Source organism: Perissodus microlepis, chromosome 19 (genome assembly GCF_051167445.1).
Source record: "Perissodus microlepis isolate ML-2025 ecotype Zambia chromosome 19, ASM5116744v1, whole genome shotgun sequence".
NCBI classification, from domain to species: domain Eukaryota; kingdom Metazoa; phylum Chordata; class Actinopteri; order Cichliformes; family Cichlidae; genus Perissodus; species Perissodus microlepis.
Window position 1 is genome coordinate 7,912,582 of NC_140479.1, and position 23,389 is coordinate 7,935,970.

The window sequence follows — 23,389 nt, forward strand, 5'->3', positions numbered from 1 at the left end:
CCACACGAACATCATCAACGACCAACAGGAGCTCTTCTGTTTCCCCACAGAGCTTCTGCAGCATCTTCTTTTTCTTTTCGTTTTTCCAGAACAAACCACAGCAGACACAAAAGCTGCTTCTGCTTCTGAATTTCCACCAGAAGCATGAAGGAAAATCATCTTAAAGGGACTTTAGCTGCAAAAAGTGACCCCGTAAGATCCTATATCTCTGCAAAATCCTCTACTCTCTGATTAAAAACTGACTCTTGGCTGTCTTTAGATGTCTTCCAGTGTGTGGTAGGCATTAGTTTAACATAACCCAACAGGACAAAGAGCAGCCATTGCAGCTCTGAAGCTATAAATTTCCTCCTTCGACTCTTTCAGCATTTCATGTGGTACAACGAGAAAAACCCTGGCCCATCTCGTCCCATCACAGCCCCATAAAAGCTCCATAATAAAGACACGGAGATGCTCCTCACTCAAGCGTGGTGCTCAGGCTGATAAGACGAAAGGACTCAGTCCACCATCTCCCAGTAGAGAACCATGGTCTTAAACTTGGAGGAGCAAATTTTTGGACCAGCTGCTTCACACTCGACCGCATGCAGATGGACACACCATGATGCAGAAAGCATCTGTCCATGAAGACCACAAACAGGACTGTGGACAAGCAGCAAACACCCACCCAGAGTCAAACAGCCACTGAAAGCATGCTTGACTTTGGGTCGAGGACACAGATTTATGTCACAAACCTGACCAAAGTTGAATCTACATCTAATGCAGTCAGATCAACGCTGCATAGCTAGCTATCGACCCAAACTGTATTAGCAGTGTCCAGGAAAAAGAAAAGCTGCCTCCGTGACCTGGATGACTGAGCACCGTGCACACACATGTACCAGGAGATGTTAGCGTATGAGACCACGGCAATGACACTGAGCATTTTAGGAATGAGGGCGACTGCAGGGAGATGTTGCTCAGCACACGTGAGGCTGATTTCTCGCCACTGTTGTGCGTCTCAGCCGAGCTGAGCTCCCGGGCTCTCGCCGGGCTCGGGATAAAGGAGGAGACTAGACAGGCAGCGGGGAGTAAGGACACCAGCCGAGGCTCGGATAAAAACAAGAGCAAGAGTTAACGGCAAGAGTCGAGGCAGAGCAAGTGGAGTATTTGACTAAAACTTGGGTTTAGTAGCTGCAGGCTGCACGTTAGAGCTGCAGCAGCGAGCAGACATGAGCAGCGAGTCTTTGGGGGCCCGCTGCCTCTCAGCCTCTCCACCGCCACGCCCGCTGTCTGAAATCATTTAAATTACCAGCTGAAGAAACGGGGACTGTGGCATGTTAATGCTTCCTGGAGAAACGAAACACGAAAAGATTACAGTTAAATGATGCTTTCATTATTAACGCGTGTGCGTAAATCCAAGTGGACATGGAACTGCAACACCTACAAACATCATGTAAGTTTCCCTGACAGTGAGGATTATTCCAAGACCGCTGCTCCGAAGTAATTTTTCATGAGCTTTAGGACAGTCTGACAGTTATTCTGCTGAATCTGTGTGTGTGTGTTGGGGTGTGAATGGGTGATAGCAGTTGATATCCAAGCTGGAGCCTGAGCCGCCAGAAAACGCCCCAAATTGCAGCGTCTGCCATGCGCTGAGCCTCCTGCACCGAGACGCTGCCTTTTGTTCTCGGCTGCTCGCGGGAGAAGCCTGACAGCTCTGAAATGATCCTCTCTCCTCTTTCACACTCTCACACACACACAACTCTTCTTCTCTTTTCAACTCTGCTGCCATAGATTCCCCATATTTCTGCACACACACAGAAGACTGGAGGACATGCATGCAAACATGCACAGAAACATACATTCTCCCTCTGCCTCCCTCCTATAGCCTCCCATTTTGCTCCCCGTCTGCCTCCCTCTCATTTTTCCTTTCTCCTCGCTGGCTGGCGGTGAGGATGGTGAATCCCTCATGGATTTCTGGAGGATATCACCATGGAGACAGGGCTCTGCCACACATGTCTATAGATCCTCCTGCTGGATAGGGAGCACAGTTAGAGGTGGTGCATTCCCTCCATCTCTGCTGTGCTCTGTGGAGGCAGACAGAGAGGCTGCGAAGAATGAGAAAATGGGAAAGGAGGTGGAAATATGGGAGGAAATCCACGGAGCGACGATGCTGAGTGTTTCTTTAACGGTTCTCAAACGATACTGAACATCAAGAACATGTTCTATGCTGCTCTTTAAAGGGCTCTGCGTGACGTTAAGAGAACATCTACATGTTAGTTCCTTTGCATTACATTTAGTGTGTTTCAGGAACGTTCCCACGTGGTTCCTCATTGGCCCTTTGGGAACATTTTGTTCAGGACTTAATAAGAATCTTCTTATAGCTATTGGAAATGCTCAGTGCAGCACTACACACAAGACATGTGGGACCTACAAAGAATGTTCCCTCATGGTTCCCCACTGGTCCAGGTCGGTCCTATGCAGACGTTCCCTGTAGAGTTTAAAAGGGGATTCTGTTTTTCCTGTTTTAAACTACATGGATGAAATTTGGGATGTTTAGAGAATATTCCAAGTGGTTCCATGAGAACATTTCATTAGTAACTTGCTGAGCATGTGCACATATGAGGCACAGCTGTTCTTATTAAAACTTTCCAGTTGTTTTGTTTGTTAGTCTCAACGTAACATGGATGGTGAATTTGGGATGTTCAGGCGGTGTTCCCACATGGATCCATCATTCCCATGAGAGCGGTCAGGAAATGGTCTTCAAAAACTTCCATATTAAATTTCTTTATTGGTGACATTACACAGAGGACATCAGCATATGTTTCCACGTTGGACACGTGAGAACATCTCAAACATTCACATATGGCTCCAAGTTGGTCTCATGAAATCGTTCTTATGTGACATTTGTTTCGATAATGTTCCCGTATGGTTCCCGATGGGTGACGCTGAGAGGTTTCATCGAGGACTTAATCAGGAAGTTCACATATGGATCTAAGCTGCTCGTTTAATGTGCGTTTAAGAGGATGCTCAGTTCTGTTTATTCATGGGTCACATGACAGCGTAACACAGAGGACACCTTCAGGATGGACGCCTGTTGGTAAAATGAGAAAATCCCTTTGAGAAGTCAAGAACATTTAATATTGTCTCAGTACAACGCTGCAGTGTCAAAGGTCAGCTATGTGCACAAACAAAAAAGTTCCCACTTTTAGATGACGCTGCATGTGTTTGTTTTTTCTGTGCAGGATTACACAGGAGATATTTGGGAGCATTTAAAAACCTGATGGGGTCTGAGTGTGTGCTTATTTCATGAACAACGAGGGGACAGTCAAGTTGTTCTCGGGATTTTCAGGGAACCAGTCGTAAAGTTCCCTCTCAGGTTCCCCAGGATGTTTGGAGAACCTTTAGTTCTGCTCACGATGTGGAGGCAGACACTCAGTGGACTTTTGGACGTTCTAGAAACATTTAGGAGACGTTCCCTTTCCACAGAGTGTCTGCATCGAGCAACTTCACAATTTAGACTCCCGGGATGTTTTGGGAATGTTTGCTGGCAGAATGGATGTTGCCTAATGTTCCAGAAAATTCCCAGTCACAGTGCTGTGTTCTTTAAAGAACAGCGGGATGACAGACATCAAAAGTGTTCGTCCCTGTAGGTCACGACACTGAAGTTCGGTAACCTTTTTAGAACCTTCTGTGACTCTAAATGAGGATGAAGGATGCCGACCTGTAATGTTATTCTAAAATATGAGCCGAGAAAGGAGCCGGGGTGAAAACAGACAGAGAGATTTGAGGTGGGAATGTTTGGTGACAGGAGGAGATGACGAGGGAGAGAGGGAAAAAGCAGCAGCAGCTGCCTCATCCGTGCGTCACGGAGACAAATAGTGTGTGATGCTAATGACTGGCTAAAGCTTTTGCCCCTGCTGCGAACAGCCGCTAATATGACTGCTAATAAAGGCACCGTGGAATGCTGTCGCATTCCAGCAGTCGCTCAACTGTCGCCCAAAATTAGCCAAACAGGAGCTCTCCCTCTCCCGCCGCCACCCTCCCCCCCGCCTCACATTAAATCGCAGGGAATGGGGCCCTCTCCGTATCCAAAAGGTTTCTTTTCTGCATTAAAAGGCCACTTGTTCACACTGTAATAGAATTTGTTCCATCTTCTAATGCCAAGGATGCCCACTCCATGAAATATGAAGTGGTCTTTTTGTGATCTGAGGCTCTTTTCTTCTTTGATTACTACCTCTCGTACGGCTCACTCTTCTTGGAGGACTTTGTGATGCTGCCGGGGGGACAAAAGCAAACTCAGGATGGTGCAGTATTTTGTCATCGCCTTCCTTTGTCTGCACAGTGCCTGCAGAATTTCTTTTTAATTATTTCTGGAATTTTAATTGCCAAGTGAAGCGAGTGGGATGCAGTGCCTGTGATGACGAACGTCGCAGCCAAGGTCACACAGCGATGGAGCCAGGGAACGTGGGATGGCCGAGCTGCGGAGGCTTCCTGTGGCTTAGTCATCGTAGGGCAAACACACCTTTCACCGTGTCACAACGAGCTGACGGCTCAGGGACGAGAGGACACCTGAGAGCCGGGCGCTCTGTACGCAGCGCTCCTCAACGGCAGCGTGATTAAAAGTCATTTACATAAGAATCTGTGTGGCTGCTCTCAGCGAGCCGGAGCTCTTTAATGGCATCCAAATGTCTGTTGGACCGTAGGTGGAACTTTCAGCAGCGTCAGGTTTTAAAGCTTGTTCACGCTCTGCTAAAAGGCATCCCTGTTTGTACAAGCCTGACCCGAAATAATGAAGCGTACTCGACTCCTTTTAAAACTACAATGAAAAATACACAATCCAGCAGTTATTATTTGCTATCCATTAGCTGATGTTGCAGAGCAATTATAGCAATTCAACAGCATTGTTTTGATTCAGGTGTAGTCACATTAATACCTGTCAGCCACTGAGCCGGCGCTGAATGCTTGAGAGCAAACACCAAGTCAAACGTGCTCCGTGCAGCATTTTCAGGTATTAAACGCTTTTTTATTGCCAATTTGTGAACACAGGATAACGCAGTCTAAAATACGAGACGTTGCCCAACTTTTGTTTGTCTGAAAATCCAGGAGATAAAAGGCTCACGCTCGTTCCCCGAGAGCCTCGCTGCAGTGCCTCCCAACACTGAGCGACGCTGGCTAACGTAAGCTTAGAAATGGAGCCGACTAATCAGGACGTCACCAAACGACCGCAGCAGACTCCACAAAAACCAACACTGGTAGCTTCAGAGGCTTCAGATGAATACAGAGAGCTAGCTAAAGCCTTGGTCACTCAGGCCTAAGCACTGACTGATAGCCGCCGCTTGCTAGGGGAAAATGAACCGACTGGCTGCGACTGGTTCCTGGTGGTACCTGTGAAATAGATGGCGAGACACCGATAATGCAAGCCTAGAGACCAGTCAGTAATCCCATGGTAACCACCAGTCGCTAGGGAAAAATATATATTCCCTGCCTGGTTGCTGGAGGTGAAATAGGCTGCAAATCCTCTGCTGTGGTCGCCTGTAGTTTTCTAAAAAACGCTGTGAAAAGATTGATGCAAACTGGAAACAGTGACCATTTACCTTCAAAGTAAAAGACGCACCTATTGAAAATGTGTAGTGTCAGTGGTGACGCTAGACTTTTACTTTGAAGGAGAACATCTCAGTTTCTGGTTTGCGTTGCACTTTTTCAAGCTTCACTACAACTCAGAGAGCACGAGTCGAGTGTTTGCAGATCAGTCTGCATCTTCCATGCAAAATGTGCATGTCAACAGCAGCAGTGTGTGAGCAACCAAAGCAATAACATCGAGGGTTTTGGTGCTGCACACTCTTTGCAACCCAGTTCACTTGGCAACAGCCAGCGACCTCGAGCAACCACTCACCAACCATTCACCAATCGGAGGCGTATGTGACTGAGGCCTAAGGTAGCCAACCATCTGCTGTGTTTTGGGGAGGGGCGGGGCTGCTGTCAGGGGCGCTGCTTTGAGTGGATAAGGTGGGCACTTGTAGTTTCAACACGTCAAAGGCTGCTTTGTTGTGTCTACACTGACACTTGGGCAAACAGTTTTTAGATGCTCTCTCAGCTGCAGGACAACATACATGACATAGAGAACGCGCAGGCCAACGGTATCCTGCACACGGTGCTGCACTGGTCGCCTGCAGGACTGCTTCACTGCTAAAATAAAGGTGGAACTGCAGGACTAGAAGACAGAGGGAGGGAGGAGGGGTGAGGTGTTTATCTGCTTTTCACACCGCTCCCCCACTCCCCCCACTCCTCCCACTCACCTATCCCCCCCTCCTGCCAGCCCGCCTGCCTTGGCAGCCGCTAACCTGCTGGGACCGGCCCTTGATTTATTTGGAGAGGGCGCTGGAACAGAGGGGCTGGGATGAGTGGCATTTTAATGTGCTTTTGAGATGTTTGGTCACAAGCACTATTGATCACTGTGCTGCAGCACGCCACCGCCCCCTCCCTCACTGTCCTGCAGACCTTCTCGCTGCCCTGGGGGAGAGGTTGTCAGGCAGGGAATGAGTTTCCATGTGGGCTTAGATTAATGAAATGAGCCCCCTGGTTGCGGGGGGTGCAGGGGGTCAGACCATTAAGGAATCTCAGGGCTGGGCGAGATTGAGCCTGCCAGCTGACTGACTGATGGGCGAAAGAAAGAAAGAGAGAGCACGAGGGAGAGGATATTGGATGAAGCAGAGGAAGAGAGGAAACAAAAAGGGGTACCTGAGACCGTCTGACCACTGCGATGAGTTTTTCCCAGCACAAAAGTAGCTCACAGTGACTAACAGCTGCCATTTTCTCCCCTTGCGTGCCGCCTGTGCCATTCGTTCACATCAGGTCCCACTCTAAGTAGCGCAGAACCCGGGGAAACATCCAGAGGTTGTAAAAATGGGAGCCAGGGATATTTCACAGCCGAGTGAACATGCCCAAAGCGTGTTTAGCTCTCTCGCACTCGGGCCTGGACAGGGGGTTTATTTGATGGCCAAAACACTCAGCAGAACTCATCATAATTCTGACTGTGTGGTGCTTTTGTTCTAACGTGCCAAATGTGCGCGCGCAGCCACGACACACACGAACGGTCGCACACACGGGCGGCTCGGGGGGCCCGGTAGGAGTCGGGACTCTCCGAGGTTTGATGAATCAAATGGATTAAGCCCCTGTGATCAATAGCCGGAGCAAATACACAGATTATCAGATTATCAGATTAGGATCTGTCCCCCTGCTGCCGGGGGGAGCCGGAGAATACATTAAAACCCGAGGTGCCTCGGCAAGATTCAATTAATCAGGCTACAGGTTGTCTGTTTCCCCTTACAGTCAATTCCAGACAGGCAGATGTGTTTTGCTTCACTTGGGAACAAGGACATATCAGTTTGGAACAAAGCATTTGCAGGGCATGCACAGTGATTTTTCCTGCCGGAAGAGCAAACTGATGGTACCTGAATATCAATGAATGTGGAAACTAAACCAGATCTTCTGCTTTTTGTTTCCCTGCACAGATAGAGAGTCGACGTCTTTGCGTTTTGTTGTTTATCAGTTAATGAGTGCGTGTCTAATTAAGGCCGTTTGGGCAAAGTTTGATCTTCTGAATATTTCTTTGCTCCTGAGCGATGTACTATATAACCACAGCGTCGCAGCACAGGCCCGGGCACAAACCAGAGTGAACGTTTATGGGCAGGTGGTGCTAACGGCTAACGGCTGCCCTCTTATCTCTCCTCTGCAGTGTGTACGGCTGCCCTCTGGCCAAGAAGAGGAAGAGCATAGACAGACAAACCCTGGAAACGTCCCCAAAGAGGAGCACCTACCTTGATGACATGGACAACTCCACAATGGAGGAGTGCTACGAGACGGACGGAACCGAGGAGATGGATGACCGGGAGGAAGAGGAGGAGGAAGGAGCTGTAGAGGATGAGGAAGAGGAGGGGGAAGTGGAGGAGGAGGAAGAGGAGGAGGTAGAAGCCTACATGGACTACAATGTAGAGCACATGGAGCACGAGGACGGGGAGGTGGAGACAGGGGATGGAGAGGGGGAAGAGGAAGCAGAGGAGGAGGAGGTAGAGGTGGAGCAGGAAGAAGAAGAGGAGGGTGATGAAGGGAGGGTGGTGGAGGCGGAAGAGGTGGAGGAGGAGGAGGAAGGAGTAGAAGAGGTGGATTATGAAGACGGAGAGGAGGAGGAAGGAGAGCAGAATCAAGGGCAAGGTGAGAGCACCGTCATTTCCACCTGTTATTGTTATTGATGATTAATTATTGATATAACGTGTTAGGCATAATGGGTAAGAGTACCTTCAGTGAAGGGTTTAAAGGCACGTTTTAATGTCACTTTCCACTGAAGCAGGGGCTGTGCAGGTCCAGCTGGCCCCACAGACAGCAGCTTGCTGCTGCACAACAACTCCCATCGTTGTGTTTGAGGTGGGAGGTTGTGCCAGTTCTCATTTTCACACACACTGCCTCAGAGGAGGTGAGTCCTCTGACTCCATGGAGAATGACATTTTGATCTGGTTCTGTGCATTTCCACCCCTAAAACACTGGTGCCAGTACTGCTGTTAGTGGATATGGGAGGGGTGACTGGAAGAAACTCATCAGTGATTCACAGATACAGCCCACAGACTCTGTCCTCCATAACATAAAGTATCCAAACAGTTATCAAGCCTGTCAAAATGTAGGCTAGTTCGTCTGGTTATAGAAACGTTGTCACAGTGGAAACACACCCTGCAGCAGCGGCCCCCAGCCTTTTTTGCCCCACAGATGGTTTAATGTCACGCAATATTTTCACGGACCGGCCTTTAAGGTGTCGCGGATAAACACAACAAAATAAAACAATATGACCGAGACAAAAACTGTGGTATTTGGTAAATATAATAGTAAACATGAATTCACTGTGTAATTGTGTAGCTTTATTAGCAGCGTCCTTCTGAAATGCACCAACAACACTGACAGTAACATCCTCCTCTCTGCCCCTTAATGCTGTCAGGTCGCTATGGTAACGCGTAAATATTTCTTTCAAAATAAGACGAACAACTACAACACAGGAAACCGAGTTAACGATAAAAACCCTGAAAACCATAAATTTCACACCCGTGAGTCTGTACCAAACGACTCAGGGGCCGGTACCGGTCTGTGGCCCCGGGGTTGGGGACCGCTGCCCTGTAGCACCCAGGTCCAGTGGACACGGTGCCTGATCTAGAACTGGTTCCATGTATTTCTGCCTCAAAAAGACCAGCGCCAGGCCCAAACAGCTGGAACACGTTTGCTCGGCTCAAAGCTGGAACCGAGGTTACGCATGTAACCAAAAGTCAGTGGCGAATGAAATGGCAGCTAGTAACTTCACCAGTGACTGCCAGATGCAGCTCACGGATGTTAGTCGCCATTTTTTCCCATGGAATTTGCAGGAAATTCTGGTGCTAATGCCTGCAGCAAAAATAGCCATCAACAGATGAGACAGGTAACAAAGCATGTGTTTGAATAAATAACGTTTTAGTGTCTCTGCATTAATTGGAAGGTTAAAATTTCACTCAGCACAAAGGCTGATCATGGCAGGAAGATTATAAACGAATGCAGGCACTGTGTTCCCATCATTGCCATGTTGGTTATTTTGAACTATGCCTAATGAGCAATACGGAGCATAGGCATTAAAGCGACCTGCAGCATACCCACCTTTATTGTTCCTTTTTTCCACTCAGTTAAGACATAAACTACAAAATAAGCATCGTGTTTTACTCAGTAAGACTTTAAACCAGCGACTGAGACCAGAAACGTATCAGAGCAGTGTTTACTGAGCTGAGATGTGAGGCCGGCAGCAGGCTCGCTTTCATGTAGACTTCTATACAGTCGGACAAGGCACCCTCTGCTGGCCGTCAGAAAGAATGCAGGTGAAGATGCTGTCTTTGCATTTCAACTCAAAAGCTGAAAAAGCTGTTTAAAATCCAACCAGTGCACAACTGTGTTGAGTTTGTGGAGGATAAATTGTTCCTGAATCATGGTGAACATCTCAGGAAGTGCTGTCAAAGCCAGACTAGCAGCGGTTGCTGTGCTCAGCTAACCAAATTCACTGCCAAACACAGAAATAAGAGTATATTTTTTGGGTAACAGTTTATATTTTCTACTCATAAAAATGGTTCCATTTGCTGTTTCTATTGTTTTTAGTGCAGCACTTGTTCTGTTTGCGGTTTTGATGGCTGTGATTAGGGGTGGGCGATAGAAACTATATAAATTTGGCCAACGATAGAGATTTTGACTATACCGCTCTACCGCGATAGTGCATGTTGATGATGTCATCAAGCTGCGCCTGTTTTGGTCGAAAGCATCGCAGCGGCTACAACCATTTTCGTCTGCAAATTATGGCGGGCGACAGTCATAGCAAAGAGATGAAGCACTTTTGAAATATGGGGAAAGCCAAAAACTGCGCTTCCTCCACTTCCGTAACATTGATTCATTAATGTTGAATTCTCTCGCAGCTGTTCTATTCCCATGTTGTTGCAGTATATTAATAACTAACCTCGTATTGTGGATGAATAATCTCAGTTGTTCTCCTGACTGAAGTTTGGCCCGTGTATAGCATCCTGCTATGCGATTGCATTTGTCCCTGACCACCAGAATCTGTCACGTTAACTTTTATCGAGTGGAAAAAAAGCTGGCGTTCATCCTCCAGCTTCACTGTGCTAATGTTATGCTAACATAGCTGTGTCGCTAGCAATCACGTAGCACAACATTATATACCAGGTAGTCCAACTTCAGTAACCCTGCAAACGCCACTGCTGTTTAGGTTTCTGTCTTCATTTATGTTGGAAGTGATAGCAGAGCTGTACGTTTGAATTAGTTTCAAAAATCTCTGTCAGAACATGGTATGAAATGTTTAGGTGTAAACTAGCGAGCAAACTTCCTGTTAACTTCTAACTCCGTTGAATTTAATAAATTCTGTTTTCATGGATGTTAAACTTAATTGTTACACCCAATAAAGCAGCAACGCTGATGATTTTATTAAAGGTGAAAGAATTTAGACCGTTTTTAACTCTCAGTGTTCGGTTGACTTTGGGACCTGAAGCAGACGGAGTTTTGGACCCAGATTACTCCGCGAAGCTCCTCACTACGGCAGCTGTAATGCTCTGACAATCCATCAAGCAGTGCGGCTTACCAAAGTTGTACTAAAACATTTTTTAACAGATTTCTGCCCAAATCGGTTCGAGGTCAGTAAGCACAACCAGAATTCATACATAAGGCACACTCTCACTCTCAATTTTTGAGAAAATTAAAGGATTGTAAGTGCGCCTTATAGTGTGGAAAATACGTTATACAGAAGAAAAGAATATATCGCGATATATATCGTTACCACACGTGCTTCAAATGGATGGATTTTAAGCCATATCGCCCAGCCCTAGCTGTGATGTCGTAGTGTTGGCCCGGTACAGGTGAAGCTCCAACGCAGACCTCTGCATTGGAATAAGAGATGTGCACTGACAGTCTGATCCACACAGCCTGTTATTCCTACAGTGATTAGGTATTTTTTCTAATATGCTTTGTTAATGTCATTCATTCATTTGCACATTTTCCTTCCATATTATTTTCAGAGCCTTTACTGCAGCTGCTCTGAGACCAAATTATTTGTTGGTTTATTGATTTTTTTTTTTTCAGAGAGCTCCTTTTTAAAAAAAAAAAAAAAATTAATTGCTTCTTCTAATTATGGATAAATGATCTAAATTGATGGAGTCGCCTTTTTTCAGTTATTCCCCATTGAAATTGTTTGACCATCATCGTTAGGACAGAGGCTAAAAGGAACTAAATCATGTTAAATTACTCAAACGGCAGCCGGATTATTTTGGAAAACGATTATTTTCTCGTTTGAAAAGCTTCTGAGCTCCAGGTTCAGCTGAATGTTGCCTTTCATTTGGATAAAATACAAAAACAGCACCCCTGATTTGGGACTGGGATTTGAGAAACTCCTGCCCCATATGTTATCTCGTCTCCCCCCCGCCTGGCATGCCCAACACCAGATCTGGCAGGTTTCTCTCCAGCAGATTCAGCTTTGCACCCCCGCATCACGATTGGACCTGACAGTGCCTTCAAGTCCAATTAAGAGTGAAGCTCAGAGAGAGGAGTGTGTTAACCCTACTTGGCGCGCAGCTCTACCCACCCAACGTGTTGATGTGGCATCTCGGCAGCCATGTGAAAACATCTCTGCAGACTGGTGTTCATTAGAGCCCACAGCCGAGGTCTTATCCTTAACAATGAGACCGCGGACTGTTGCCACCGCCTCGTCAGCCTGTCAGCAGCCTCTCCCTCGCGCTCTGTGGCTACTGCCTGATTACCATGTATTTTTGATAAGTGCTTTGCATGCTGCCGTGTGCTGTTGTTGCCAAACCCTTCTCTATAATCATCATGATTTTTACTGGCGTGGAAGGACTTCCTGCATTTACGTCTGCAGAAGGAAAGCAGAAACCTCTTTCTGTCGCTGGGCAAATACGGGCGCTGTTCTGGAGTGTCACCCAACACCACTACTCTGTTTCCCGTTTAATCTCTTTCACCCTTTTGTGCACCTTGATTGCTCTTCAGACTGTTTCCATGCAATCAAAAATGAAACCTCTGGTGCAGAATAAGAAGCCTTGCACTGTCAAAGGCCGGTCATTCGTGACTGCTCCCACTTCTTGCTCCGAAGCGGCGATACTGTGCTGCTCTCGTTAGCTCGTAAGTGTGTTTGCGCAGGGAAAGCAGTGTATGTGTAGAAAGTCATGGTTACCTCTCACCTTTACTTGACGTCTGAAATCCAGAATGAACCAGTCACCATTTTGTGGCTGTGATTGCAGTCACCGGGTTTTAGGCTGTTGGTCTGAAACGAGGTGAGCAAAGACGTTTGGACATAAATCCGTCAGCTAAAAACATCCAGCATCATCACGCCAAACGCAGGATCTCAGTGATGGAGATATCAACGTCATGCAACCATTGTAGAAGTTGTTTACAGCTGATTTCACGTAGTCTTCATAAAAACTGTCAGTAGGTTCTTCAAGTTGCACAGTTGATGCATAATGTTTTCCTTTTGACCCCCCAGTGTATGAAAATGTAGATCTCATCCTTTGTAGCTCCTTGGAAAAAAAACAAAATTCATATCGTTGTTTTGATTACAATTAAGTCTTTGAACCCAGCAGTAATTAATATTTCATCACTAATGAAACAGTCTGCATCACTAATTACATGCTTTTTCCATTATGTTATATTGTTTTCTATAATTATTGTTGTCAAAGGAGCTTGCAAAGAAAAGCGTCTGGACTTCTTTAAGTTACTTGAAGACGTTTCACCTCTCATCCGAGAAGCTTCTTCAGTTCTAAGGTCAAATGGTGGAGAGTCCCAGATATAAACCTAGTGGGAGTATCCCCCCACAGAGGGACAAAAGGACCCCCTGATGATCCTCTAATCGCCTGAGCCAAGGTGTGAAACTGGGTGTGGGTCCCAATCAGCCAGAGTTTCGGGTGTGTTCATTGTGAAACCTGGCCCCACCTTATCATGCGAATTCCTGAGGTCAGATGGCCCAGGATGTGAGTGGGCGTTAACCTGGATGACTGAGAACCTTCACAGACATATAATTATTGTTATTATTATTAATATTATTTTTTTGCCTTGCTCCTTTGCACCAAAAGTGATGAAATCTCTCATTAGATATGTGTCTGTGTGAGCCTGTGGGTTCATTTTCTCTGCAGGAATGTAAGTGGCAAATGTGACGCCAATGTGAGCGATGTGCTCTTGGTGGCTCGGGGCGGAAATGTGAAAGGAGAGATTGGAAGTGCTCCAGGAGTGAGTGCTTGAAATTACTGACAGAAGAGGTTCAGTAACCTTTCGCAGTCTGTCAGAATCAATTAGGCACTGAAAGGAATTCTAAAGATGTTGTTGATTGAATGAAAAAAGGAACTTTACAGGCGCGCAATGAATAGCTGCTGTTTGGGGTTTATGGTGGTGCACGGGGAACATTTTATCTCTTAGATTTTAGACTTTCCTGTGAGAAATGTTCACAGTAATGCAATGATTTTAGTTTCGCTTTCGGTTTTCACACTACAGACTGACAATTTATAGAACCTGTGAAGGTCTAACTTTCACCAGGGAATCATTTGGAGTGAGAGTTGGACGGCTAAGTTAATGCTTAGTAAGCACAGTTTGAAAAAGTAGCCAACGCCACCTTTGAAACAAGGTGTCTTCTTCTAATAAGGTTTCCATTTGGGCTAACAGATGAAAAAAACCAGATAAAGGCATAGATGAAAACCTAACCTTAACCCTAAGCAGCTCACTGGTGATGTGGTGGGTGTTAAAGGATAATCAGAGGACCTGTAAATTAAGAGAGGTAGGGAAAGGGGTAACTTAGAACTTGTTTGATAGTCTCATTTAGCAGAGCATCTTTCTCTGGAATTTTCCCAAACCACTGCATTTAACTTCCTGTGCTGATTCACAATTCAGAACACAAGCTGCTGTTAAGACTCTCAAAGTAAATTATTAGGGGAAGCAAAGAGTTCCTTATCCAATTTAGATGGACCAAGCCCAGAAATCTGATTTAGCAGTAAAATAGAATGACGGAAATGAAATTACAAGACGCTTGTTCTTTCTTTCCAACAGAGAACGATCAGATGAGCAGCGGTGAGGGGGCCGAGGGCGGTGGAGGCGGAGGCAGCAGCACTTCCAAATCCGGCCTGACGGCGGAGAAAGACGACAACAACAATGATGAGTACGAAAACTACGACGAACTTGTGGCCAAGTCACTCCTGAACCTGGGCAAGATCGCAGAAGACGCTGCAAACCGTGCCATGACGGAGTCTGAGATGAACAGCAACTCCTCTAACAGTGCTGAGGATGAAGAGGAGGAGGAAGAGGAGGAAGAGGAGGAGGAAGAGGAGGAGGAGGATGAAGAGGAAGAGGAGGAAGAAGAAGAAGAGGAGGAGGAAGAGGAGGAAGAAGAAGAAGGGGATGAACCTCAGAGGGGCGATCTGAGTTTGGACGTCGACAGCGACGTGGTTCGGGAAACAGTGGACTCCCTCAAACTGTTGGCACAGGGTCACGGCGCCGTGCTGTCCGACAACTTGGACGGACAGGAGTTCGAGGACGGCACGGCCAACAACGGGGATGCGATTGACTGCACGAACAATGGGGTAAATGCGCACAACGGTGGTAATGGACAAATTAAGACCACCAGTAATGGACAAATAGAAAACAGCGATGAGGAGGTGTGTTTGAGCAGTCTGGAGTGTTTACGGAACCAGTGCTTCGACCTCGCTCGGAAACTCAGCGAAACAAAGTCCATCGACCGAAACGCACCGTCCCAGCAAAATCACTTCTCATGCGAGGATCCCAATCAACAGCCCCAGCATCACGGCTACGGGGACTTCCACAACAGCCAGGACGACAGGCGAATGCTCGATAGGAACTATTCCGACATGGACAATCTCATGAAGCTCGAGGAGCAGCTGAGCCCACGCTCCAAGGCCTTCTCCAGTTGTGCACACGATGACCGGTACCACACTCACCACCGGGACTTCGATGAGGACACGGCCTCTGTGACCTCAGACCGATCAGAAGAAGTGTTTGACATGACAAAGGGGAATCTGTCCCTGCTGGAGAAGGCTATTGCACTAGAGTCCGAACGCGCCAAGGCAATGAGGGATAAAATGGCTGCCGAGGCTGCCAGAAGAGACGGGGTGAGGTATGGCCATGAAGATCACGGCCCGCGGCACGGCTACGGCGTTGAGCGTAAAGCCCGGCTTCCCGATGGTATGAAGAAGCCTTTCTACCATAAAGGTGAGCCATTCTCTCAAACACGGATGCACACCATACGACAACAGCAGCATTTAAGCTGGTTCAGTGTGGTTTCTCATTTTGTAAAAGAAATCCGAGTGTTTGAACAGTTTTCAGTATGAGCTGTTCGATCGGTAAGTTCCTCCACATTTTCACAGTGTAGCTCATTTTAGAGAATTAGGACAGTTAATCAGCTCGACCAGCTTGGTAAACAAAAAGTATCATTGAAATGGGAGGATCGCAGCATGTTCCACCAGGTCATCGGGAACCCAACCAAAGTTTGGATTAGCATTGGGCTTTGTGCAACACCTTAATGGAACATCTTTAGCTTCAGAAATTTTAGGATGTGGCTAAAATAAAACCCAACCTGAACCCTAACCCTAGACCGGTACCCGGTGACGTGGCGGATGTTAAGACCTTAACAAGCTCAGGTAAAATGTTTTCCTGATAACTCTGTATTTTATCTATCCTGTGCTGGGGGCCAGGCAGCCCACATGCATTCTGGGAACCTCGCTGTAACCCCAGGACAAGCTTTTTCAGCCAATTTGGAAATTCGCATCTCGGTAGCAGCGGGAGCGGCAGCAGCAGCTTATGTTGTTAAAATAGGCCAGCATGGAAACATCAGAGGGTAGACTTGTCAGGCATAAGTAATGGCAATCTGCACGGCCTGTTAGGACCGAAAATCTCATCCCTGTGATGCAGCTTGGGGTAAAGCTGCCTATTTTTAAACCTGTGCAAACACTTGGGAGGAGAAACCACAAAATAGAGGCCTTCTGTCTGCAGAAAGGATTCATTCTGCAGGGAACTCTTTAAATTTGTTGAGAGTAGCTATGAGCTACCATTCAGATTGATACCGACAAATATCAAGCTAATCCTGCCGTACAAACACTGCAGAACACCCTCGGTTCTAATTGTTATGCTGTGTACTGCGCACAAAGTAAAGTCACAGAAAAATTACATTGGCATTCACGCAGCGGTCTGATTGCAAATTCCTTTGTTTAACTCTTAATTATTCTTCTTATCATATCCTTTACAACAACAATATACGGGCCTAACAAGGTTAAATTGCTCCCTCCCATAAGGAAGATATCAGATGAGAGCAACAAATAAGAGCATGCTAATTCACAGCAGGATGGTATCACACCTTAAATGCCACACATCTCACAGCAGGTTTATATTGCGACTTAAATGCCACACAAATGCTAATTTCAAGGGCCTTCTGTGGCCTCTGTGTCTGGCTAATGTTGGAATAATGAGAGGACGCAAGACGGCTGCGTCACGATAGCATCTTCCCTCAGGCGAGATAGTAGCAGACACTCGTTGACCAGGGTTCTTGTGCGTGATTTATAAAGTAGAGCATGGCGAGGAAGAGGGCGGGACGGGGAAGAGAGAAGCATGAGGTTGAGATGAAAATTGAACAGTATCAGAATGACCGATAACGAACGACGGGCCTACTGACTGCACATTAATTATCCAGAGATGGTATGGTAATGGGGGCCATTTGCTATGCAAAGCGCAGACCGTCCCCAGCCACAATCAATATCCACTGCTTTCTAATATGCCTTCCACTTGGCTGCCTCCACTCCCTGCAAGAGGAGTGGAGGCAGGCACGAGCATCATGTCTGTGTGCACGTGCGGTCAGGCGTATGGAAGTGGGGAATTTTTTCCAACATACAAACATTAACAGCCAATGTAATAAGAAGCCATTAAAAAGAAGCCTCGGTGTTATCAACGTGATATTACCCTGGTGCCAGACACGAGAGCCAGACATGACAGAGCAGTATGTGCCGTATTCATGGGCCCCTGTAATGTGACATAGATGGATGACGGCCACCGAGGATAACGAGGACTTTTGTTCTGATGAATGAGAGACGAGATTTGGTTTGGTGACTCATTAGTAAATGAATGAGTAGGTGTGCCTTCATGTCCCCTCTTCATTTTGCCTTTTATGAACTCCTTCCACTTTGCCACATCCACACATCCATCCATCCATCCAACCATCCCTTCCTTTCATTCATCCAACCAGGCACCCATCCTTTTCAGCCATCCCTCCCTCCATCCAGATCTAGTTCCTGGGGTCTAGCTCCTGTCTCAGGATCTTCTACTGGTTGGAAACCTCACCTCATGAGGCACGATGGGCCTCCAGTTATTACAGGCATAAGATAAATCTTGAGAAGAGCAAAAGTTCAGGGAATTCAGGTTTCTAAAGATGTTTTTAGACTTAAACTTCAACCACTGAGCTTGCTAATGTGTGTTATTAACTACTGTTGCAGCCTGGAAGAGTTAGTCAGCCAGGTAAATGTTCAGACTCAGGAGTATTTACCTTCAGTGGTTCAGCTGATCTCCATCCACTTACAGGAGCCCGTTCACTGCACTCTCTGCACCAGCAGCATTATTTCTGAATCTCGCAGCTGCACCAGACAGTCGTTCCGACTTTGCCACACAGTTTGCTCCGTTAACCCCCAGCAGCTCCGGGTCTAACCTCTTTTCTGGTGTCAACCCAACATCCATTCGAGGCCTCTCGGGAGACAGACAGCTGCTGGTAGCACTGCTATTTTCCCACAATTTTCACAATCAGATGTCTATTTTTTATGGTGAATGGTAATTGGACTGGTATTTATATAGAGTTTTTCTGCTCTCAGTGAGCACTCAAAGTGCTTTTACGCTGCAAGCCACATGGACGCATCGGAAGAAATTTGGGGTTCTGTATCTGGACACTTTGGTGTCAGGATCGAGATGAATCAGTCGACCTTCCGATTACTGGAAGGCCTTTTCTACCTCTTGAGCCACAGCCGCCCCGCAAATTATATAACCGTGTATAAAATATTCTTTTACAGCCATAACTCCGAGTCCTGGTCTCCATTTGAGGCTGAGGCCTGACACTTTTCAGTCAAAGCTCATTTCTATAGATTGTATCCTTTATTTTATTCTTCCGGTCATTACCCACATCTGCTGGTGATGGGTGAGGATAGGAATGTAGACTGGCCAATGAATCAAAAGCTCACCTTCACGCTCGGCTCTCTCCTCACCACAACAGTGTAGCAGTCCTCCCCCACTCATATACAGAACCACAACCTTCTCTTACTTGCTCTTACTCGCTTTATTTTGGTTCATCGCTCCGTGTTTTAGTCGGAGCTTCTGAGTTACACGGGCCTTTGAAACTTTAATCAGTGGTCTCTCTTTCTGTGCTGTGAGATAATTACCCCTCCACTGCCTACTCTTCTAAAACACGCTCCTGATAAAGGTTTCTGTCAATCCAACGACTCCAAATTCATTCTGCAATCTGACACTGCTCCAAAACTCCAAAAATGCACAAACCTGTTTTCACTTTCGAATATCGCATATTTACTGCACTTCAGCTTGACTTTGCACACGGGGGTCAGAGGATTTTAAAGCTGGATGGTTGCATTTCCAGAAACAATGCCAGTTGGCACAACTTGGCATCGCTGCTTTTTGGTGGTAACCATATCTGCTCTGAGTTTGAAGGAAACAAGAGATCCAGGTTTTGGAAAGGGAAACACAATCTTCTCCACTGTGTGTTTGAGGACACGTGCGTGCACCCAGCAAACTGTCACGTGCAGCTGTGAGCTGGTTTTAATGAAGAAAAGCATGATGCAGCTTTAAAGGAGCCTAAGTTCTTTCTGTTGAAGGTCAAACATGTAAAAGTTCTAATATTTCACAATTCCTTCAGATTTAAACAAACAGTACACAAACTCAGTCAGAATCTCTGCTTCTTCATACAAACACAGCCTGGAAATTCAGAAAGTGTCCGTCAGTTTCACTTTATCATTATAAATGAATATTCATACATATAAAATGGAGCTTCAAATGTACATTCATTCATGTTTACATAATTGTGGTGAATATTCACAGAGAGCTTGTGATAAATAAATGTTAGTGGTCCTGGTCCATGGCCGTCCCTGCATCTCTGCACCAAAGGCCAAATGGTCTCTCCCAAAAGGGGAGAGGGAGAACAACATCACAAATGTTTGATGAACAGAAACTTTTCCTTTCAGAAAAAGTTCGTTTGGATTTGGTGCATGCTGTCATACTTCATCTGACCACAACGTATAATATGTGTGAAGGTATTCAGCTGATATGAGCCTCGTATATAAGAACCTGCAAACAAAATCTCTGTTGCTGACCCGTAAAACTGTTTCTATGGTCGGTCAGATATCACACATCCAAAATTTCAGCCTCCATCCGTCTGCGTTAACCTGAGAGTCCATACTCACAGATATTTACCCTGAAATATTTGAAGGACTGAACTGTCTGTGGTTAGCTTACAAAGAATGTCTGAAACGCGGTGAACGTGATGTCGTGCGACTCCATATAAATAGTCCTTTACTTTAAACTTTAAGCTGTATTGTTTAACTTCATAGTCACCTCATTCAACCATCAGGGTCAGACAGCTGGCCGATGGGTAAAGGTGAATAAAGGTGATAAGGTGCCATTTATCCCAAAGTTAGTGAAGAATACACGATGTGAAACCAAAAAACAGATGTGTTAGCATGAAGTCGTTCTGACCTCATTTCATGACATCAGAAAAAACATGTGCAATCGTAAAAGTACCGTTAACGTTACTAAACACGAGGCAGAAGCTGCTCTTCATCTCAGAATAGTTTTATTCGTTTCTTTGCTGTTAATTTAATGTCACTGTTTCCATGGATGCAGTGAACAGGGATGTCCTCAGTAGAGGTTTCATCAATGGCAGGAGACGGGGCAGGCCGACACATGTAGAATCTAAATACCATCGCTGTTATACTCTGTCATATATGACGTGTTCCAGCGGCGGGTGTTCATATTAATAATAAGCTCAGAACCTGTGCAGTAAACTCAAGCTGCCGACTGATGTAAACAGTCAGTCAATCACCGTTTTTTTCTAGTCTTGGCTCAATATGAGGTCACAAAGATGTAATAGAAGCCCCACCCATCTGCCCTTTATAGGGGCAGCCAATCAGAAGAAAGCCGTGTTAAAGAGGGAGGAGCGAAAATAGCTTGTTTCAAACAGAGGATGAATCACAGGGGGATTATTTTGAAGCATGAATCATGCAAAGCAGCCCTGCTGGAGTCCAGGGAGGAGTTGTAACGTACAGTCAGCTGCCGCTTGGGTGCTAATAACCTCTACATCTTTCCCCTCACAGACGCTTCACGTGTGGACAAGAAGGAGAGCCGGTGTCCGACGCCGGGCTGCGACGGCACGGGTCACGTGACGGGCCTGTACCCGCACCACCGGAGCCTTTCGGGCTGCCCGCACAAAGACCGGGTGCCACCTGAAAGTAAGCGCTCAGCAGCAATGTTGTTGCTCAGGCATGCTCGTGCGTGCGGTGCTGTGAGTGTCTGATGCCTCGGGGATTACACGGGTCACGGCAGCACTTCTTTTGTGACCTTTTGCACGGGGCCGTGGGTTTGCTTGCCGATTGCCTGCCTAATGTGCCGTGGTGATGAGGTGGAAATGAGGCTGTGATAATGCACTAATAGCTGCAATGCAGCGACTGGAGTCAGCTGCATTGACTGACAGCGATCGAGATGTGGGTTGCATGCTTCATCAGTGTATATGTGGCTGAAAGAAAAGGTCTTTCCTTTATTTGTGTACCTTTTTAATTATTTTTTGAGTCCTTCAGTTTTCTCTAAAGTCTGAAAAGCTCACAGACCTTGGTGCGCGCTGCAGCCGTCCACGCCACAAACCCTCTTCATTTATTTGTATTCCTTGCTCAATTAAGTTTCGCTGGATAGAAAGGCAGTGTCATATCTCCGAGCCACAGATCAAGTGAAGTGGCAATAAACATTAGCCTTGAATGAATAGTGACGTTTCCCTTTAGAGAACTCACCCCGGCTATTTAGTCTCATTCACCTTGTGAAAACTTCTCAATAAAAGCCCCCTTTACACGTTTCATTAAACGCAGCGTGAAAATCAAGTTATGATCCGCTGTGACCCGGACTGCAATCAAAATAAAAGAGGAGAAATTAGTTACCATTAAGGGCAGGCTTGTAAAGACCAGCACAGTGTCACAGATGTCTCTTGTTCCGTGGAGTGCCGCCCGCACAAGGTCTCCAACCTGAGATGTAATCATCTCCCAGAAATGTGAAGTCGCTCAGGGCAGCTGACCTTGAGTGGGATCAAGAGCCCCAAAATGGAATTTGGAAAGGTCTTGAATTGATTGTCACTGGAGATTTGGGGATATGATATCCGTGTTCCTCCTCCTCCTTCTTTCTCACGTCCGGCTAACTTTTGGAGAAGACGATACCACGGATGATTCAGGCGTTCGGGGAGCCGTCCCACTTCCTGTTTTTGTACCGAAACTGGCCGCGCATCAGCCAGGAGTGCAGCAGGTGGCGCTCATGAGTGCTTTCACCTGCTTCGAGACAAAACCATGAGATTGTATTTAATTTGCCATCAATCCTGAAATGAAACAGGATGCAACAAACAGCTCGGGGCTCGTGCTCAGTGTCTTTTTGCGCAGCACCTGCTGTCCAGAATGTTGGAGAAGCCTGATTTTGGTGTGCTGGTTACAAATATACCCAGTACGGGTGTGAAACAAGCTTTAGGGCGTTAGGGCGTGCTACCTGTGTGCCCGTGCACCTGAGCAAACAGATGTCATTCCATCAGGACCGTTGCTGTGCAGAGACGTTATCAGGAGCTTTCAGTGTTATCGGCTGACGTATAAGCGGCCGTGCACAGAGACTCCTGTAAAGACAAATACATGCCACACATGTGACTGCCTGCAGGGCGGATTCAGCGGCAGGCGAGCCTCTCCCCCCTGTTAACACATTTGCTGTACTGAATGGACGATGTATTATTAATGCAGTGGCTTCATTTAATTGGGAAATCACACAGTGCAGCCACACTCTACCTTTCCTTGTGAAAAATGACGATTAAATTAGATCTCAAATTCATTAATTCCCGTTCCTGCTTGCCCATTGTAGCTCCGTTCTTGTGGAATATTAAAATATTTCATCGTGTTTTGGTCTTTAAAGTGATTTACCTTTGGTGCACGCGACACTAGCGCAGCCACATCCTGCTGCGGTTAATATCTCCGCTCACCGATTCTGCCTTTAATTCCTCGGCATTGTGCGTGCTTCCTCGCAGAGGGCAGGAAAAACCTGGGAAATGCATAATGTACTGGCTTTTGGCGAGCTGAGGCGGCGGGCTTTGTCCAATTACCTGCACCCAACACCAATTAGTATGTAAGGGAAGGAGGATGATGAGGGGTTAAAGTTTAAGGGGGTGATAATGATGAAGCTGGTGCCGATGGGGTTTGGCCCCGCACGTCAGCGGTGTCATGCCGACCACTTCCTCGCGCCCCCGCCCGCGGTGCTCTGGCGCTCCTCTTGGACATCCATAGATCATTAATCTAAATGGCCAGTTGCCGAGGGGATGCGAGGCAGTTATGGACTGTTTTAATGGTAAACGGTATTGAAGACTGCACTCTTACTCTAACGACGAGCACGTGATAACAGAGCGCACTCCATCACGGCGCTGCGCCCCTCTGTCTGCTTCGTCATTGATTTTAAGGCGGCATGTGTTGTTTTGCATGATTGCTGGCTGTTGGGCGCTCTGCTCTTTGCATGTCCAGAAATTTCCCTCCATTTCTTGCTGGCTTTGTCCTGCTAAACTCAAATGACATCTTTTTATTCATGA

The 23,389-nt window shown here is 46.6% G+C and overlaps 1 protein-coding gene across 10 annotated transcripts in view; it reads left to right on the forward strand.

The window, feature by feature from the left end:
• myt1lb (myelin transcription factor 1-like, b) overlaps positions 1-23,389 on the forward strand; it is a 108,300-nt gene that overhangs the window by 60,217 nt on the left and 24,694 nt on the right. For 9 of the 10 annotated variants that reach the window (XM_084914405.1, XM_084914404.1, XM_084914410.1 and 6 more), the window contains 3 exons: positions 7,709-8,184; positions 14,575-15,750; positions 20,892-21,026. In XM_084914405.1, the coding sequence (XP_084770531.1) occupies positions 7,709-8,184; positions 14,575-15,750; positions 20,892-21,026 (1,787 nt within the window). The remainder of the gene's footprint in view (positions 1-7,708; positions 8,185-14,574; positions 15,751-20,891; positions 21,027-23,389) is intronic. The other variant, XM_084914413.1, reaches the window with a different exon arrangement.